Source organism: Pleurodeles waltl, chromosome 4_2 (genome assembly GCF_031143425.1).
Source record: "Pleurodeles waltl isolate 20211129_DDA chromosome 4_2, aPleWal1.hap1.20221129, whole genome shotgun sequence".
Classification (NCBI taxonomy): Eukaryota; Metazoa; Chordata; class Amphibia; order Caudata; family Salamandridae; genus Pleurodeles; species Pleurodeles waltl.
In genome coordinates, this window is record NC_090443.1 from 53,611,397 (window position 1) to 53,633,232 (window position 21,836).

The 21,836-nt window shown below is 42.5% G+C and overlaps 1 protein-coding gene across 1 annotated transcript in view; it reads right to left on the minus strand.

The window, feature by feature from the left end:
* LOC138292186 (uncharacterized) overlaps positions 1–21,836 on the minus strand; it is a 158,769-nt gene that overhangs the window by 77,172 nt on the left and 59,761 nt on the right. Inside the window, exon 5 of the mRNA XM_069230624.1 lies at positions 4,963–5,079. Coding sequence (XP_069086725.1) covers positions 4,963–5,079 — 117 coding nt within the window. The remainder of the gene's footprint in view (positions 1–4,962; positions 5,080–21,836) is intronic.

Sequence of the window (21,836 nt, forward strand, 5' to 3'; positions counted from 1 at the left end):
ATGAGAAAGAAAACTTAAAGCTCAAAAGGATATTGATTTGTGAACTTGCCATCTCACTAACCAATAAGAAAAATAACAGAGTCACCATTTTGAATCACAAGAACCTGAATGCCATCATTACTGCTATGAAATTAGACAAGTAAGACAGATGGGTCAGATGCATGATTATTAGTGGGAATGTTTCATACAATCTAATCAGTAGTGAAGTACTGACGTCTGGATGTGTCCATTCTGGAAATAAATCCAACAAATCAGAGCTACCTGCACTGACCAAACCTGACCCAATGTAGATGCCATCAGGGGTGGAAATCATCAGCAACATATACTCCAAACTCCAAACACATTTCATAAAGCCTTTAAAAAACCAACCATCCACGAATGGGCAAGGGGGACGGAGGTATGTAAGATTTCTTACGCGTCTCTCATCACCGCAATGGCAGGACCAAATATCTCCTTTTTTGTCCCAGTTGTGAATCAAAGGATATCTCAAAGCAGTCGCCTGATTTAACCCAGACTGCCAGCCACTGAATCCCGGCATTGTGACAACTGATGCATTGTAAAACTTTTACCATCCCCGTCCTGCTAATGTATTTATGGGCACCTTAATAGAAAGGGAGACAGCTACTATCAGAAAGAAGAATTGTCTGAAAAAAACTGTGTGAAGTCTTTAACATGCCTGAAGGTCTTCAGAACTTTAGTAGATGTACCTCTCAAGTCAGAAGTAATTGCTTGACACGTCTACCACAATGATGCAATAACTCATGCTGTAACTAAGGCCCTCATTATGAGTTTGGCAGGCGGCAAATCCTGTCCACCAAACTCAAACCGCTGAGAGATCACCAGTGCGGTCCAAGCCCCGCCTGCCCTATTTGGAGTTCACTGCAGGGCCGGCGGGCGGAAACAGCGTTCCTGCCCACTGGCCCTGAGGTGAACAGAGGCTTACTATTACAGCTGGCTTGTAATCAAGCCGGTGGCAATGTGGTGGTGCAGCGGGTGCAGCAGCAGCACCCGTCGCCCATTCCATTGCCCGTAATTCGGGCAGTGGAGTGCGCAACAGGGCTGTGCATGAGGGCCCCGAAAACAAAGGTTACAGGGACGTTATAGTTAAGTTCTAAATTTACTCACACAATACCAGAGAAACTTAGCAGTTATAGCTATTTCAAGCAACTACAACTTGTGTCCTCAGGCAATAATTTGACTGCTAATGTTTCATTGATACTTTTATTGAAGTTATAAAAGTTGTCATGAGTGCTATTATATCTGGGGTTATTAGCAGTACATGGCAAGGTCGCAAGTTATAGTTACCTTAAGCTTAGAGTTATAGTTACTTGAAATAACTATAACTGCTGAATTTCTCTGATTACGTCCCTGTAACCTTTGTTTTTTTAAGTGAATTTATATGTTTTTTTCATTCTATTTTCTAACTATAACAACCCTGTAACCTTTGTTTTTTTCAGTGAATTTCGCTGTATTTTGTTAGGTCCTAACTATAACTACTGGCGACTGCCAGTAGTTTATATATATATATATATATATATATATATATATATATATATATATATATATATATATATTTTTTTTTTACTTACCAGCATTTGAAAAAGGCAAGCAGCCGAAATGCGTCATGCTGGATGAAGTAATTGCAGCTGTGAAGTCACGAGTGCTCCTTTTGGCTCTGTAGTGGAGCCTTTGTGGTTGTTATATATATATATATATATATATATATATATATATATATATATATATATATATATATATATATATATATATATTTATAACAATCTAGAAGATAGAACGCCGGCACTCCAGACAACTCCAGTGTTTATTTAATAGCTTTTAAATCCTTCTATAGTAACAATGTATCAGCTTACATAGGCTACGCGTTTCAACCATTGTGGTTTTCTTCTTAGCCCAAATCTTTGGTTTGGTTTTGGATTTTGATAAATATTGACGGGTCCTTCGCCCGGAGCTGTGCACCGATCCCATTTGGTGAGGCCAGGAAGAAAGGCAGGAATTGGACATGGCATATGTATATATATATATATATATATATATATATATATATATATACCACCAGTAGGTAGTTATAGTTAGGAGCTAGTTTCTATAGAAAAAGCATTTTTTTTACTTGCCTATATCTTTGGCGCCGGTTGACACAAGATTTTCCCAAAAAATTAAACACTCATGTGAGCTGCTGTCTAGAACATTTTGGGGTGATCCATCAATCGGGGCTGAGAAAGAGGGGGGCCCAAAATGCTTTTTCCCCATTCATTTTTGTATAGGGATTTATTGAACAGCAATAGTGCCCAAACCACTGGACAGAGTTACACCAAATTTGGCAGAAAGGTAGCTCTTGGTCCAGAAAGTCAATTTTTTGTTATTTGGTGTAAATCTGTTCAGTAGTTCTAGAGAAATTAAAGAAAATCCAAATTTGTATAGGGACAGAAATGCTTTGCAAAACCTCCTGATCTCATGCTGAGATTGGATTGTCTGCCAACACTTCAACAAGGGAGTGTTGGCAGCCACCTTTGGACTCAGCTTCTGCTGAGACACGGGATAAAAAGTTTTTTAAAAAGAAAAAGGACCAGGATAGGGACACCGTGACCCCTTAGCTCTGGTGCTGGGGTCCCAGAAGCCCCTCCCATCCGAGGGCAAAAAACATGTTTTATAAAATTTTGGCAGAAGTTGCAGCGGTTCCGCCGAAAATTCAAAACAAAAAACAAGCATGGGCTCCCACGCATGATAATTATATATATAACAGCACTAACTCACCTAGCACTTTGTCTATGCACGGTGGTGGTTGTATTAATGTATGGTAGTTATATACTACTTTACATTTAAAAAACCCCATAGAAATTCACTGGAAAAAAACAAACTTTACAGGCATGTTATAGTTAGGGTCATGTGTACCACACACAAAACCACAGAAATTCAGCAGTTAGAACTTATCTGAAGAAACTATAACTCATGTGGTTAAGTAACTTAAGGCCACAAGTTATAAGCCCTCATTACAACATTGGTGGTAAATTTCGCCTACGGCCACGGCGATTGTCACCAACATACTGTCGCCGTAGCTACCAGCCACTAACCGCATTATGACCGTAGATGGAATACCGCCAGAAAGCTGGCATTATTCCGTCGACGGTCATGGCGGTGGACGGCGGTAAGGTGGCGCTGCTAGCAGCAGCACCGCATCCTGTCTCCTACCGGAGGACACCCTTCGGTTCTCCGACAGGAGAGGGGGTGGGTGGTGTTGTGTGGTGTGTGGGGGTGTTGTGGTGTGGGGGTGTGTCTGTTTTGGTATGCGTACATGACGGTGTGAATGAATGAATGTGAGTGTACGTGTATGTTGTGTGTTGTGCATGCGTGTGTGCTACAATGTATGTTGGTGTGTGTTGCGGGGTATGGGTATGTATGTGTGCGTGCATGGATGGATGTGGGTATGCGTGTGTGTATGAGTGTGTATGTGTGCGGGTGTGGGTGTGTGGATGTCGCTGGGTTGGGAGGAGGAGGGCGGGGGAGGGCTCTGGGGAGGGGAAGAGGGCGATGGAGACCCCTATCAGTGCCAGGGAAGGAATTGCCACAAAAACCATGGCGGTAGGCGGAGTAATAATCCCGAGGGTGAGATTGTGACGGCCGCTGGGCTGGAGACCGAGGTCTCCAGCCCAGCGGCTGTTACCACCATGGCGGACAGAGTGGTACATTGGCGGTTTGCTTTCAGCCAAACCGCCAATGTCATAATTTGGGAAAAGGTACCGCCAGCCTGTTGGCAGTACCTTTCCCCAAATTACCGCTGCCCGCCAGAGTTGTAATGAGGGCCATAGTTTCTTAACATATTATTATAACTATGAGTATAACTATAACTGCTGAAATTCTATGGTTTTGTGTGTGCAAAACGTGACCCTAACTACAACGTTCCTGTAACCTTTGGTTTTTCCAGTGAATACATATGTATGTCAGGTTTGACTATATGTATATGGATATACCCAAAAGCTCAAACCTTTAAATCCTCAAGTCATTATTTGAAGTCCCTCTCGAGCCAAATGTTAAATCATCAAAAATCTTTCCCAGAGCTGCATTTCGAACAGTGGCTACTAGGTATCCTTCTTAGATCTCCGCCATAGCGGAAGAGCCGCCGTTGGATGTAACCATACTATTCATAGGAACTATCCGTCATGGGGAAGCACAAGCATCTAACAATTTCTATTTTGGGGAACTCTTTTTTTAAAGTGTATGGGTACATATGCAAGCGCAAAATGCAGTCACTCAAAGTGAAATCCTTCAGTGGCTTGAGTGGTCTGGTCTGCTGCTCTGTCCCTTTTGCAGGGGTGGCAGGGGGTATATTTTGAGTGACATGCTAATGAGTCAATAGCATAAGAGTGTTCATTGGGAGACCTTATAAATGTATGAATTATTTATACCATATTAATTTTGGAAAACATAAAACTGGCAAGACAGCAAAAGCTGTCTTTAGGCCAGACCTAATAACAGAATAGCAGCACACAAAGTAATTTGATGTCAAGAGTGAATATTGCCTGATTTTCGTGGTCACAACCCCAAAAAGCATCACCCCCACACTATCTCCTTCAACCTCTTTCCTTAAAAGCCAATCTGCAAAATACACATTCACAACAATAATTTAATGAGGGATTGCTTAGAATTTTTGGGATTGCCATACATGGAGGAAAAAAGGTCAGTGGGTGGAACATCAGCTAAAGAAATGTGCGTGTAACCTGCAGGCCATTGGTTCGATTTTGTCAGGGTCGATTCAGCTCTTCGTCCTTTGATTCAGCTCTTCGTCTTTTGAAGGCCACTACATTAAGTACCACAGATCTGAGAGTAATATACTGTTTGGTGCACTATGTGAAAATTACGTTTTCACGTGCTGTATTTAAATTGTATTAACTATGAATTGAGTGGACCGTGTTAGGATTTTGCTCACTCGTCACTTTGTGCACTCACCGTTGCCTCTAAGGTGTCAATTTTGCGTTCCAAGATCGTGATCTTAGTCTGGGATTTTTTCAGCTCCTGCTCCAGAGTCTCCTTCTCGATATCTGAACTAGGTGAGTGGTAAGGAAACTGGAAAATAAATGAAGAATAGGAGCTGTATAGTTAGCATGCTACACAGGGCGACATGTAATGAAACGTTACTGCTAATCGTTGTCTTGCGACACAGGAATTTTCTCTTAATTCGATACCAGCAGAATATATCACACATGTACAGGAAAGCAGAACACACTTTTCAACTACACACACATCAAATTTGGAGCAAATTTAGTATACAACACAAGCCTGTGTGAAACGTAGGCCTAGTTATTACAAGGTAGCATTTTCTCTCTTCAAAGCCATTCGTACAATTATATGTCTCTTTATATACACAAACACATGGAGTGGTATCAAAACCCATGTTTCACGGGTCCCTATGTGTTTCCTTTGCCAGGGTCAACAGGAATATGCAGCAATGGAGCACCAAATTAAGCAGCTGAGTTATACAAATTATGGCCCTCATTACGAGTCCGCCGCCAGCCAAACTCGTACTGCCATCAGGCTGCCTTTGCAGCCAGAACACCGCCAGCCCTATTAGGAGTTCACCGCAAGGCCAGCGGACGGAAACAATGTTTCTGCCCACCAGCCCTGCGGTGAACAGGGCCTTAACATTGACACCAGCTCATAATCGAGCCAGCACCAATGTGGCGGTGTGGCGTTCTGCTGCCCATAATTCAGGCAGTGGAAAGCGTGACGGGGCTTTCCATGGGTCCATGGGCGCCCCTGCACTAGACATGCCAAGTGCATGGGCAGTGCAGAGGCTCCCGGCACCCCCTTTCCGCCAGCTTATGCGTGGCGGGGCTACGCTGGCAGAAAGGGGACTTGTAATCCCCAGAGGCCACCAGGCTGTCGACTGGTGGCAACCTGGTGGTGCCGGTGGTCCGACCGTTGTGCTTTCGCCACTGTTGTAATCTTGCGGTCGGTTCACCACTTTGGCTGCGGTCCGACCGCGACCGTGGCGGTCTAGTGACCTCCAGGGTCATAATGGTAAATTATGTGGCCCATTCTCAGCCAGCATTATTTTGACTCATTTGAACTAGATAGTTGTGAAAAAACATCTGCAGTTTATGCTGCAAATTATATGGGAAATCCATAATCATGTGTTTAACGATACAGCCACTGAATCACTCAGTTACACTTGTCCCTGACCTTGTCCTTTGTTTTACCAACAATCTATCAACTAAAGGTAAACAAAACCTAAACCTTTCTAATTCCATTCACTGCACTTTGTGACCTGCACCGTTAAAACAACAGTTTCAACAAGTTCTCCCTTCTCAGACCGAATGTGTTTTATAACAGTGCAAAGAGTGTTTTTAATTCTATATTCTTAATTACACAATCAAGTGTTACTTTCTTTTTTCACTGCAGGTAACCAAAAGGTATAGTCAATATTTCACTTACTAACTTACTATCGTCAAGAAACATGTCTCTGTTGGAAAACACCCTTTTCAAGCTAAGTACCCAAAAATAAACATGTACATAATGATAACGTACTATATTGTCCTATATTGCCATCTCCGGTTTCTGGCAACATTTATAAAACCATATGATCTTCACCTAACTATCTATAATGTCCCTGTAACCGTTGTTTTTTTTAAATTGAATTTCTCCGTTTTTTAAAAATTCTATTTAAAGGGACGTTATAGTTAGGTTCAGATTTTACACGCACAACACCATAGAAATTCAGCAGTTATAGTTAAACTTATCTCAAGACACGTAAAACTCATACTCTAAGGTAGCTATAAATTGTGCCCTTGCCATGCACTTTTCCCATGAATAATGTTATTGCAAATGTTGCAGTGATGTTATCAATGATGTCATAGAAGATGTCATTACTGATTAAATATGTGGGGTAATTAGCAGTGCATGGCGAGGGCGCAAGTTTAGTTACCTTAGAGCACGAATTTTGGGGCCACATGTACGTGTGTTAGAAATTGCAAGTTCCTTATTACAATTCCATGCAATTGCAATTAGGAAATTACAATTTGTAATGTAGGAAATTCGATTGAGTTTCATTTGTGATTCCCAGGCAGGTTTTGCTTTGCGACCCACTGGGAATCGCAAAAATTACAGGGATGATGGCCTGCTGGGGTCAGCAGACCACCATGTCTGGGATTGCTTTTGAATTAAGCAATATTTTTTTAATGCAACCCATGTTCCTCACAGGTAAACGGGAAGTTTTTAGAAAAGAAAATGTAAAGCTTCCTTTTCATTTTTTAAGAGTGGCAGTGGTCATAGGACCACAGCCTGCTCTTAAAAAATGCTTTTACAGACATTCACAAAGGGGAAGGGGTCCCTCGGGGACCCGTTCCCATTTGCAAATGGGTTGCCACTAATTTGAAATTGGTAGCATTTCAATACCAGTGCAATTTTGTATTAGGAAGGGACACCCTAAACGGGCCCCTTCCTAATAACTAATAGCAAATCCAAACTGCAATTCGATAACAGGTTGCTAAATCTCAATTATGCATTGGTACATGCCAGAAAGCGGTTTAGCCGTCGCAAATGGCCGATTCGGACTATCTGTGACCACTAAAAAGCTTTGTACATCTGGCATAGTGTGTCTTGACATAAGTATAACTATAACTGTTGAATTTCTATTATATACATATATATATATAATAATTAGGATCAGGTTTTCTGAAGAAAAATACTTTTTTGTCTTGCTAATAACTTTTGCACTGTTTAATGAACCTTCATGAACCTTTCCAAAAAAAAAGTTACAGCAGGCTTGATATCTAATAAAACATTTATTTACATTATAGTTTAAGACTATGAGGTGCCTGACATCTGGGCCCCTGTAATCTGGGTATTAGCATCTTGGTTCCCTACTGTTGATTGGTGCCCAAGCAGATGAACACAGTCCTAAAGCATTTTGTTTGTTTCAGCTTTTTACTCCCCAGGTAAATAAGCTGTTCTCTACATGTCCTGAGAAGGGGAGGGTATCACAGAGATTATTTTCATTTACATTACTGAGCAGCTGTTATATTACAATACTGAAAACACACGTCAAAATCAACAAATATTAGATGTAAATAGATTTAGAATTTGGACAAGCGAGTCTGTGAGCTGTCAGTGAACAGAACAAGCTGAAAATGGATCCTAAATTTAAAGCTCTTCCGAATAGGGGCCACCAAAGTACGTTTGGCCCAGGGCCCCCAAAATCCTTAAGATGACCCTGCTGTGTGGCCCATTACTGAAATTAGAAAAGGAGCCCAAAAAGCAAACTGGGCTTGGAGGGACTGAATCGCTCTCCCAAGATTTCCATCCTGCAAATCAGTGGGTTAATGGTAGATATTAGTCGCATGGTTTCAAAAGGTATCTGATTCCCAGTTAAATCTGGGCTCTAATTGTATATAAAGGGTGTTGGAAATGGCCCTTTTTGCAGGGTCATCCCCAGTCTTTTTGCCTCCTTCCTCCTATTTTTTCTGACCTGTTTTTATTGGCTTTAGGACTCTGGGCACTTTACCACTCCTAACCAGTGCTAAAGTGCATATGCTCTCTGTGTAAAGTGTCCTGTTGATTGGTTTAGCCACGATTGGCATATTTGATTTACTGGTAAGTCCCTAGTAAAGTGCACTAGAGGTGCCCAGGGCCTGTAAATCAAATGCTACTAGTGGGTCTGCAGCACTGGATGTGTCACCCACATTAGTAGCCCTGTAAACATGGATCAGACCTGCCAATGCAGTGTTTGTGTGTGCAGGTTTAACCTGCCAATTCGACTTGGCAAGTGTACCCACTTGCCAGGCCTAAACATTCCCTTCTACTACATGTCAGGAACCCCTAAGGTAGGCCCCAGGTAGCCCCAGGTAGCCCCAGGGGCAGAGTGCAGTGTATGTTTAAGGTAGGACATATACTAGTGTGTTTTATATTTACTAACAGTGAAATACTGCCAAATTCGGTTTTCACTGTGCAAGGCCTATCTCTCTCATGGGTTAACATGGGGGCTGCCTCTAAATATCCTTAAAGTGCAGGTTCTCTTTGAGAGCAGATGAAAATGTGGAGTTTAGGGTCTCTGAGCTCACAATTTAAAAATACATCTTTTAGTGAAGTTGGTTTTAAGATTGTTAGTTTGAGAATGCCACTTTTAGAAAGTAGGCATTTTTTTGCTTAATCCATTCTGTGAATCTGCCTGTTTGTGGATTCCCCGTCTGGGTCAGTTTAACAGTTGGGCTGTTCACACCTCTCCTCTAGACAGCGACACAAAGGGGGATCGGGTGTAGCCTGCATATCTTGATTAGTTATCTGTGCTGGAGGGGAGGGGAGGAGTGGTCACTCACACCTGAAAGGACTGCCCTCACACAATGCCGTCTCCAACCCCCTGGTGAGTGTCTGGGGCCTGGCCTGGACAAGGAAGGATCTTGAAATCACTTGAGACTTTGCTTTGAAGTTTGCCAACTTCAAAGGCAGAACTGGGTATAAGAAGAAGACCCAACACCCTGGACTTTTAGAATATTTGTGGAACCAAGAGGAGCCTCTGCCCAGGAGAAGAAAGAAAGAACTGAAGGAGGAGTAGTGTCCCTTTGCTGTGTTGCTTTGCTGGACTGGCCTGCAGTTGCTGTTTTTGTCTGAAAAGAGTGCAAAGAGTGAACTTTGCTGTGTGTCCTGCTTGAGAAAATTATCCAAGGGCTTGGAGTAGAGCTTGCCTCCTGTTGGAAGTCTCAGGGACACCAAAGACTTCAGTTTCCTTGACCTGCGGCACTAGGAACTGTGTGTTTTGTGCTGTTCAAGAGGAGAAACCACTGCAACGCTGCCAACGACGCCGGTGGCCTGCACCGTGACCTGCCGACGCCACATGGAGTCGCACTGCCCGCTTCGCTCCGCGACCCTGGTCTCCCTGATGCCGTCATCAGATGACTTCACCGAGACGCTGCTCGCACCGCGACCTGTGGGCCCGGCACTCCGGCATCGCCTGCTCACACCAAAGCCTGGGCATCCCCGACAACACCGCTGTTGCTGACACCAGCACTGCCACCTACACTGTGGCCTGTGGACACCGCTCGAGAGGTACACGAAGGACCGCCCCGCACCGCAGCCCCGGTCCACAGACGCCAGCACCATTGACTCCTGTGTCGTCACCAGGCATCCTGCCTGCACTGTGGCCTGTGGACACCGCTCGTGAGGGTCACAAAGCACCATCCCGCACCGCTGGCTTGGGCCCACCGACGACAGTACTTCAGCAACGATGACACCGCTGCCTGCGCCGTGACCCATGGACACCGCATGTTGCACCGCCCCACTTCACACCGCAGCCCTCGACTCACCGACGCCACTGGACTCTATCACCGAGCCGCTGCCTGCACCGTGACCTGTGGGCACCGCACGTCACATTGTCCCGCTTCGCACTGCAGCCTCGACGCCATCCACGCCAGCGCACCTGACTTCATCAGCCTGGAGTTCGATTCTCAATGCGTGTGACCTCAAGGGCTCGACGACTTCTGCACCGACTCCGGAACTGACACTACGACGTCAGCGACGCCACTCTCCAGAGCTCACCATGAGGATCACGGCGCCCTGCAAATCCAAGGTATGTTTGTGGGTATTTCCGGCACCGTAGCTGGCCCGCAACGCCACGGCCGGCCTGAACTGTTGGTTTTGTTCATCACAACGCCATGATAGCCCCAGGTGGAGCTATTGACTTCAAGGAACAGTATTTTTGAGTAAATCTTGCAGAATTCATATTTTTATTACTGTATGTTGGATTGTTATCATATTTGGTCTTGTTTTATATAGATAAATATTGGCTATTTTTCTAAAACTGGTGTGGTGTCCTTTTGTAGTGTTTTGACTTATTACTGTGTGTTATGTGCAAGTACTTTACACATTGCTTCTGAGATAAGCCTGACTACTTATGCCAAGCTACCAAGGGAGTAAGCAGGGGTTATCTGAGCGGGTATCTCCCTAATCCTGGCTAGACTGAGGCTCCCTACTTGGACAGGGTGCTAACCGACTGCCATCTAGAGACCCCATTTCTAACAAAGGGGAAAACACAACCATATGTTATAGAAACACTTTTTGCATTATAAAATCTTTATCATGTCCTTACATTTTGCTTGTGTAATTTACGTCCCAAATATTTTGATGATTCTGCATAATCTGCATGTACTTTGTCACTTAGGGATGAGCCAGATCACTGGTTCGACCTTGGCTCAGCCGCAGGACAATTTTAAGACATGCACAGAGTGGGCAATTGCCCAGCACAACCTTCCAAAGGGTCTGGCGGTTGCTCACCCTTCACCGCACGACCAGCAGACATTTGTACCAGAAGAGTTTGCGAGGGTGGATGGGTGATGCTTGTTCAACCACTTGACAATGCCTCTTCTGCTTCTCTCCTCTCTGCTGAGACAAATCCCCAAGTACACTATACTTTTCCGATGCTAATGGCAGGCCCATCTTGTCTGATTTTAGCAGATGTCACACCTTGTTCTTTGCATCCTTATTTGTCCAGTTCTTAGCATCGACCCTTTGAATCAGTTGCTGTGGATCTCCCATCTGATCTCAATTTCATCCTCCTATTTAATTCTATTTGTTGGTATTCTGGGCTCCCAGTTCTGAGGTAAGTGTAGAGTTCCAGAAGTACACTCTACTGCTGTGAGGCTACAGACAAGTTGTGGGTACCGCACATCCTGACATCAGGTTAAAGACTGTCACCCACACCGTATCTCTTACTCATTAATGTTTTTTTAGATTTAAAGTTAACTGGAGGTTGAGATGATCCAGATGTTTTGGTTCCGCTTGTCTAAACTAGCAGATTTTACTTACCTTAATGTTTCCCAAACTGTTTGCCATAGGTTTTAAAACGTTTTTGAAATGTAATAAAAATTTTGCTGTTGCTTTCTGTCTAGGAAATTTTGGGTAAATTTGGATCGGGTGATGCCCTTGACACCGTGCCCAAAGGCATGAATTTACAATTTAACAAGGACATAATGTGCCACCTGAATGTAGCATACCTAGAGAAAACCACATAAAGACCATATAGAATAAATAGCGCTATGTAGAAAATAGTAAATAAATGCACTCATGAAGTAGTGGGGTATGGCCTCTCCTTGGATGTATCCATAAAATTGACCTTTTGACCTATGTTTTTGTCTTGAATTTTGGCACTCTGTCCTGAATTTTTATCCTGAATTTTGGCCCTTTGTCCTGAATTTTTTACAGTCCTGTCAAGAATTTGCCTCCATGTCAGGTGGTCACCATAAGCCTGACCCTTGTCTAACCTGTGGGCGAAGCTGCATATTGTAAGTTGGACCTACCTTCTGCCTTCCAAGCAAGCCAAACTTTCCTTTTATTGTTTGGCTTTGCTTGTGCTTTTTTTAACACTACCTGAAACAACTCCGACTCAAGAGTGAGGGACAAAATAGGGCTTGAACTCAACATGTTAAATGGCCACTTATGTGCTTGACAGTTCCTGCTGAAGATGGTGTTTTTTTTTTTTTCCAGGGGTGACTTTTATTTTCCATCGCCTATGTAGTCCACACCATTGCCCTGGGGTCGGTTACCTTTGAGACTGGCCCCTATGGTTGTGAACTTTTTTTTTATACATAACGAAACTCGTGACTCGGTGCTATGTCATGTGTTTCAAGATGGCTAAAAAAAAAATCAGTTCCAAAAGGTACTTTGCTAACACGGGAATCATTTGCATAAGAGTACAATTAATAAACCGAACTGTTTAGACCCTGAGGGGTGTCAATCTGAAATAATCAAACATAATTAAAACAGATAAACTCATATTTTCATACACATAGTTCAGGAGAAAGAACAGGCGTATAATATGAAGGAAGATTTTATGAATCTCAAAAAAACACAGGATACATCAACAAATAAACCTTTGATACATTGATCATGTATATGTCTGTATAAGGTTAAACTCATAAAACTATAGATCAATGCATACAAACTCCGCTCTATAGCCTCATATTATCAGTCCATTGCTTATGTCAAACGACAACAGGATGGAGATCCAAGACTCTATATGGAAGCAGTGGATGTGGCATTGACGTTGCGGTCTCTAATGTTAGCCATACGTGAGACCATCCTCAGGACCATAATAATTACAGGAGATTTATCAAGTAGATCCAAAATAGAACAGTAAGGGCCAGATGTATCATAGGGTTTTACTCATTCTGTGTCTATGGTGAAATGTGTTCGTACATATGGCCCTAGATATCTAGCAGCAAATAAGTCAGTAATGTAACACTGACCCTAATTAACTTGTTATAAAGAAACACAGGTCATAAGAACACAAAAGGGAAACAGGAAATTTGATAGAGAGCTCCTGAGACTTAATCTAAGGGAGCAATCTGCTAACTGGCACACTGATGCTACATTGAAACTGTTTGTCATGTTTTCATTAAGTAAGTAATGAAAATGGTTCTTACTAGTTGACTCAGTCATTTCTATTTTATCAGTCTGATGATGAAATTCTGACATTCCTTGCTGGGAATTAAACCAGTGACCTCCTGGTTATATGTTAATTTGTGCAGAATATATACCCTGTTAACCATGAATATCATTTGAATTATCCAGCATGACCCATAGAATAGTATTCTTTACCCCAATGTTAAGAAGCAAACATTTATTTTGTTAATTGTTTGTGTAGGCAGACTCAGACTTCTGTCTTTAAATTAGGTACTAGTATATTCAGTTATTTTTACAGCACTTACAAAATGTATAAGTATGACATGACATTTAGAGCTATATAAAAACAATTATTATTATTATACTTACTGTTCTTACCACGCTGCAAGTTAGGAATGGCCATACAACATCCCCTTTTTTACGAATTTGTCCCAAGGAAATGGGGTCTCTGAGTACACCACTGGTTCTGGTAGGTAGGCTGTGCACCCCTCTCTCATTCATTACTATACGCAGCCACAGGGGATGAGGTCCCGGGGGCCCAAAAATGAGCTGGGTGAGGGAAGGGTCTCTACTCAAGTCCTCTCCAGAAATATTTATATAAAAAATATTTTTTGTTTTTGCTGCAATCCCGCGGGATGATAGTAAAAGCTGCCAATTGTACTTTATTTTGGCTCCTGGAGGTTCACAGAGGGCTTAGGGGTATCCCTTCCCTGCCCGTCATATATATATATTTTTAAACCTCAGAACATGGGACCGAGGGTCTGATTTAGATATTGGCAAATCAGTGTCTCCATCACAAAGGTGACGAATATCCTGTTTGATGAAATCTAAATTCCACAGAATATAATGGGATTTCGATTTTGGTGGATGGAATATCTGTCAAAATTGTGATGGAATAACTCGTCCGCCAATATGTAAATCAGGCCCTAAGTCCTCGAGTCCTGAACGGCTGCCAGCAATAATTTTCTCATATTGCTGGCAGCCAATCAGACCGCTCTTTCCCGCAGAAGTCTGACTCCTGGGGGAACGAATTCGCCCAAGGGGAAAAAAGCACCCTCAAACCCAACTGTCCAGATATACAAATATTTTTGAACCTTCATTTCTCAATAACTACTGAACGGATTCACACCAAATCACAAAATCACAAAAAGCACAATCTGCGGACCATCTAGCTTTGTGCCAAATTTGGTGTAATTCCGTTCAGCAGTTTTTGCTGTTGTGCTTCTTAAAGTCGTCTATGGAAAATGCATCGGAATTTTGCATTATGGGACCCCCTTTTTCTCGCCCCCCTTCTCCCATTTGACAGATCACCATGAAACTTTCCAGGTACAAATATACATTAATCAGCAAGGAAAAACGCCACAGTTTTACACAGTGGTGGTCGCAACTGTGTAGTTATAGTAATTATCATAAATATATATATATATATCCTACTTACCATAGCAAGTTTAAATATTTTGTGTATATATATATATATTACTTACCATAGCAAGTTTAAGTATTTTATATCTATATATATATATATATATATATATATATATATATATATATATATATATATATATATCCTACTAACCATAGCAAGAATAGCATTTTTTGGTTTGCAAATAGTTTTAGTACTGTTTGACAAATCTTCACAAAACTTTCTCAAAAAATGTTTTCCGCCCACCTCACCTCATTCCTGAATATTTCAGGGTGTTCTGTTAAGCAGGGGCTGAGGGGCTTTGAACAGAGCTGTAGCCCAAACGGCTGAATGGAATTATACCAAATTTGGCGGAAAGCTATTTCTTTACCCAAAAAAGAGTGCTGTTTGTGAGTGACGTAAATCCTTTCAGTAGTTTTTGAGAAATTAAGCTTCACAATTTATGTACATCTAGACAGTTATGTCCATGGAACTCTCTCGGGACTCCTGTGACCATGCAACTTTAAATAATAAAGCAATCTGATTGATTGGGAGCTCGCACTCTGCTTGGCTGGCCGCAACATAACGAGAAAGGTTGCTGCTGCCATTTCAGGACATAGGGACTTGGTACCTGGGACCTGAAAATTAAAAAGAAATATGGTATTAGGGGGCAAGTTAGGGTTACCCTGACAACGTGGACCTTGTTTGAGGAGGAGGGCCCAGAGGGACCTTCCCGGAGGCATATTTTAAAAAGGAAATTGGGTTGTCACAATAATGCAGCACTCTTGTGGGGGCCTGCTACCATGAGAATTTCACAGGAGAGTAGGTGCTAAACTGGCTCCAACGAGAGGCCTGCAGTGTCTGAAAACAATTTAAAAAAGGGGGGCTGAGTGTGTGTGGCTCGTTGACAGCATACTGGTTGTTGGCTCTGCGGCCACCCACTTGCTGCGCACAGCCGAAGGCCAGTCTCTGCGGCCAGTCCCATACCACACAGGGCCTTTGGCAATCAATGGTGGGAGGGTTGGCTGTCTGCACAGGGTTGGACATAGGCCAGGCCGCAGACCAGGCCCTGCACCCAACCCCTTGCCGTGTACTGCTAAACGCCAATACTCAGCACGGGAGTTGGCTGCCTGTAGAGATTTGCAGCCAGGACCTGCAGCTAATCCCACGCCACGTAAGGACAAAGGGCATGCACGGCAGGGGGTTGGATGCAGGGTCACAGACCAGACCTTGTGGCTAACCCCCTTCAATGCACGTCCAAAGGCCAAGGCTTGCTGGATGGGTGTGGGGGGACGTGGGTTGGCTGCCTGTGGGGATTTGTAGCCAATCCCACACCATGTACGGCCAAAGGGCATGTGAAGCAGGGGCTTGGCTGGCTTTGAAGGGGTTGGATGCAGGTCCTAGCTGGACGCCCCTAGAAATCCACTGAAAATGCAAAGGTTAAAGAAACATTACAGATAGATGAAAATGTTACTTTAAACTTTTTTTTTTTAAAGCAATGAAATTCAACAGTTATAGTTATGTCAAGTAACTGTAACTCACATCCTTGCCCTGCACTGCTTATAACCTCACATATTACAACACTCATCACATGTTCTGTACCATCACTGGTAACATTAGTGATGGCAACATGGTGGATGGGATATTTGCCATGTTTGTGATAGGGTAACCCATCCACCAAACTCTAAATCAGGACCTTAGTGTCTCAATAATCACCAATATAGGAGGCAGTTGCAGTAGATATTGGTATTTTGAGGTTCACAGCACCTCTGATCAAACCGTCATTGGAGGTATTGATGCCAACAATAGGATGCCCGGGGATTGAAGAGACTCCAGTAGCATTTGTGGATATCTCCTATAACTTGCCATTTCCTAGAATAGGTAGGTTTCAGTTTCAGTGTGTGGTGTCTTCATTGGGAAATTGACCTCTGCATGGGGTATCTGGAATTACTCAAATAATACCTGTGATAATGCTTTGGTGTATGTGGCTTTCTTCTAGAAATCATATCTCTTGTGAAACTGGCTAGTGGAGAAGGTGCCAGAGTTTGAGTTAGAAGCATTGCTGGATATATCAGATTTTGAGGTAAAATTGATTAAGCTAATGTCAGAGCTAGAGGCATAATGACCTGCGATGATGTGCATTTTGGTTTTGAGGATCTAGGAGGAAACAGAGATGAAGAAAGTTGAACAAGAGATTTTTCTTTATGGTAAGGCAAGTATGCCCAGGAATACTGGAAATCAGGAACCCCCCAGATCTGGGCGAAATATAAATTATTCCAGCTTAATTCCCAACATTTTGGAAATTGTGAGTTATTCTTGTCATGTGATATTCCTGGAATTTTGCTACTATGCCACGTCATGTAATCACGTTGCTGTTTGTGGCAAAATTATGGGTGAGAATGTGTGAACAACTCAAACAACCAAAAAGCGATTGGCTGTTTGCAGTAATTTTGTTTTGTGCTATTCTTTAATCATGAATTTCTTGCAATGTTCCTGAAATGTTTAATAATTGGATGAAACAAAATTAAGCAAATTTCACAAACCTCTAGAATACTCCTCTTCTTTAACCTCCTGATTCAGTCAACTGGCGGCTGTAATGAGCTGCTTAATGTCGAGGCTTTAGGTGGTGAAGTATGCCTCAAGTTCGAAACATTTTTTGACATCAAGAGTCAGTGTCTTTGAATGTGTCTATCCTCATCATCAAATAGGAAAAACCTTTTTTTCCATGATTTGGATCTCCTTGTCAAGGAGCCTTTTGAAAAAATGTATTGAACACTAGTATAGGGAGCTCCTCTCCATGGTCCTCATATCTCCCTGACATTCACTCATGATGCCTACACTGATCTTCCTGCCATCCATGGAGACAAATCTTCTGTCTATCCTTACGTATTGTTCTACCATCTTCTAGCAGTAAGGACATCATGAGATGAGATTCAGGGAAACAAACATTACAGATGTCATGGGGGTCTTTATGTGTCTTTTTTCTACTAGAAGTGAAGGCATTTAAGAGAAATGGCCATTCTGTGACAAATAAATAATTTTCTGTCAGAAATCGGAAAAGAAATACTCCTTGACTCATAAGAAATCAACTGATAGCATTTGTGGATGGATTGGAAAAGATTTTACAAGAAAATATCCAGAAAAACTGTAGTCAGTGCTCTAGAACACTGTTTCTAGGAGTCTAAAAAAACAACTGGAGCAACTGTCTTTGACAGGTCATGATGGAATTCTAATGAATTGTGCTTCAATAAAGGAACAGTGTCAGTTTTCCAGCCACTAAGGTTTCAGCGCATTGAAGTAGCTACTCGCCTGTAACACCAGTTCTCTAACATTGGCATATTTCAAATATTTACATGTCTGACTCATTATCAGTAGACAGGCTCGGAATCCTCGCTAATCTTAAAATTAAACTGTTAATATGGACATAGACCATAACAACAGTGTTTGTTTAGTAGCACATCCACCTCTTTGAAGCAGCCCAAACTTCAGTCAATGAGGTGGGCATGTCAGTCTCCTTCTCAGGGCTTAATTTGCAAAAAATGAAGTGTCAGGGCTCTTGTCAGGAGACCACTGCAGCTTGTACAACCCTTTGATCCTGCCATGCTGCCAATGATAACAAGAACACAACTACTAACCATCACACTCCTACAAGTATACAAGTGTGACAACTGGGACTATTTCAGGCCCCCCAAAGCTATAAGATCGACTTTGTCAGCAGGTAACGGTCAATTTTATTGTATTTTGAATTAATAATTTACTGTTGTTGTGGTCATCTCTAAATTAGCCAGACAGTGCCACCTTGTAGCAGGGTGTCAAAAGCTCTTATGTTGACAATTAAGAGCCAGTGCCTAGCACCGGAAACCACTGGCTCAAATTCAGAACTGCCCCTTCTCTCCCTTAAGACCACCATAGTTCAGATTTCATAGCAGCGAGGAGTATATAATAAGTGTTTCTTTGAACAGGGAGAAGGGAGGGTCGCATGTGAATATATGGAAGATGTCATTGCTTGAGAAACGGAGTTACAGGTAAGTAACTAGTTTCTTCTCTAACATTAGCTTTTTCAAATATTCACATGCTTGAATCAGATTACTATGCAGTGCATGAAAATCATAATAAATACAATAAAAGTGGGAACCAGGTTCACCTTTACTGAAACAGGTTACAAAGAACAGCCTGTCCCACTGTTGAGTTGGCTACTGCAATCACATCAAGTCAAAATTGCTTCCTGAACGTGTGCCTGCTCTTCCAGGTGAACGCATGGCAGATGTATCACAAAAGCACATCCCTGTAGAGTGCTGACATAGCCATGTTCATGGTGGAATGTGCCCTCACTTGTACTTGGAGCCGATGCCTTGCATTGTTATGATAGAAAGTGATTTGGGTTGATAAACAACATGGAATGCCCTGCTTGGGCAGGGGCTAGTCTATTCTTGGGTGACGGAATGATGCAAACTGTTGGTCAGTAATGCAGATGTTTTCAGTTTTTTCTTTTTTGGTGTAGCAATTACTTTCAGTTTTTTCATCTGCATACATCAAGCAACTATAAGGCTTTCCCAGCCAAATGTTGTGGGACTTGGAAGGAAGGATTGCAGAATGATGGGCTAATTGAGATGAAAATTAGTAGGGACTATGAGACTATACTTTGGATTGGTCCGTAAGATGTCTTTGGCTTTCGTGGAATGAAGGTACGGTTCTTTCACAGTAAATGCATGGATTTCTCTTCCACCCAATGCTGAAGTGAGCACCAACAGAATTGATGTTTTCCTTTAAAGAAATTTGAGATACGCTTTATGAATTGGATCAGAGGGAGGCAACATAAGTTGGCTCAGCACAATATTAAGTTACTATGGTACTGGTGGATGCCATACTGGAGGGAAACCTCTAAAAAGTTCCTTTACATACTGTTTTATGATTCTTTGTGGGAAAAGTGTGGTCGAGTTATCCTCCGTTCTTTGGAACTGTGAAACTGCTACCAGATTGACAAGTATTTTAAGCATCCTTTTCTAGACTCAGTAAATGAGGATGTATTGAGTAGGGTCGTTATTGCAATTGGATGAAATCCTTTGATCGTGCACCAGAAACAAAAACATTTCCATTTGGCATTGTATGGTGACCATATTCTTGGACATCAGGTACCATGCGATCAGGCTCAGTGACCAAAGATTGTGGGGCAGGACGTCTCTGCTGTGTCTAGAGACAAGCTTGAGGTGTATCTTAAATATAACTGAAGGGCATACTGAGAGATTCAAGAGTTCTGTGAACCAGAATTGGTAAGATCATGCTGGGGCAATGGCAATGAGGGTAAAATGGTCTGAGTCCACATTCCTCTGGTCTCTGGGAAATAGTGGAAAGGTGTACATAAAGACGTTGGACCATTTGATCAAAAGGGCATTACCCTTGGACCCTGGTTGACAAAACTGGCTGGCATAATGCCACCATTTTTTGTCGATCTAGATGGCAAACAAGTACAATGTGGGACAACTCCACTTGTGGAAGAAATAGTCCTCTTGGTCTTGGTGAAGCTCCCACTCATGATAGTCCAGTAGTGTTTCACTGAGTGCATCAGCTTCATTGTTTTGTCAACCAAGAAACTGTTTCACATTAAGGTACATGTGATGAGTGATGGTCCAGTCCCACAGTAACTTTGCCTTTTCGGAGAGTGGATCATTTTCCTCCCTGTTTTGTAATGTAAAACATTGGTGTCGTGGTGTCTGTTATTGAGAACAGCCTGCCCTGTGAGTCTTGTATAGAAAGCCTTGAGTCCCCATATAAATGGCCTATAGCTCCAAGATATTGATGAGAAGCTTATTTTCTCCTATATTTCTCCAGTTACAGGGTATTGCATATGAACACCTCAGCTTTCCATGAAAGCATCTGTTGTTCGAATTACTCTGTCTGGTGTTGAATAGAATGAAAGTCCCGCATTGAGATTCATTGGGATCCTCCACCACATGAGCGCTTGTTTCAAATGCCTTGTAACTTGGACTAACATGCTCCATGAGCTATAAATTTGCTTCCATTGGCCGTCTAGTTCTTGTTGGATGGGTCTAATCTGGAGCCTGAAATTGAGTATTAGGCCTATGCATGAAGACATTAGACCAAGCAGATATTTTTTTGCCTTACTGTGTTGGACTGGTTGGCCTAGAGGTTTTTTTGCCATGGATTGAAGCTTTGTTAATCTTTCTGCAGAGGGAAAGCATTCCCAGGTTGGGTGTCTAGTATCACGCTGAGGTTCTTGCGTATGATTTGTTGATGTTTAGTGTTAATCCTAACTTTTGAAAAAGAGTATGGCATGAAAATGTCTAAGTGTGGGTTTCTTCTTTCGTGTGATCTTTGACATGCCAGTCATCCAAGTAAGGGTATACTTTGGGACCCTGACACCTAAGGTAAGCAGCAACTTGTGCACAGCACTTGGTGAAAATCTGCGGTGATGATTTTGAAGTCAAAGGTTAGTGCTTTGAATTTATAATGCGGTCTTGCCACTGCAAAGTGGATGCATTTCCTGTTCTTTCAATGTATTGAGATGTGGAAATATGCATACTGAAGATACAGGGCTGTCATGTAGTCGTTCTCCTGGAGCATAAGGAGCACTTCCTGGAACGTTATCATGCAGAAGGTCTGTTTCTGAGTAACTTGTTGAGTTGTCTGTGGTCCATGAGATCTCTTCTTTAGACTGTCTTCTTCTTTACCGGGAAGAATCTGGAATAGAACCTCTGATTTTGCTGGGACTTTGGGACCGTTTTTACTGCTTCTTTGAGGAGGAGGAGAATCTTCTGTTGCTGGTCCTGCCAGTGAAGATGATGCTCCTTCCTGGGTGAGCGTACATGTTATTTTTTTAAAGAAACTAAGGTGTGACCCATGGGTGTCAATTCACCAAAATGCCAGGGGTAGAGGAAGTGACATCTTGCGCTCTTTGACCTCCACTTTCACTCACAGACACATACTTACACATACACACACACTCTCTCATATAAACACACTCTCACCCACAAGCATGCATACAAAATACATTTAAAAGCATTTTTATTTG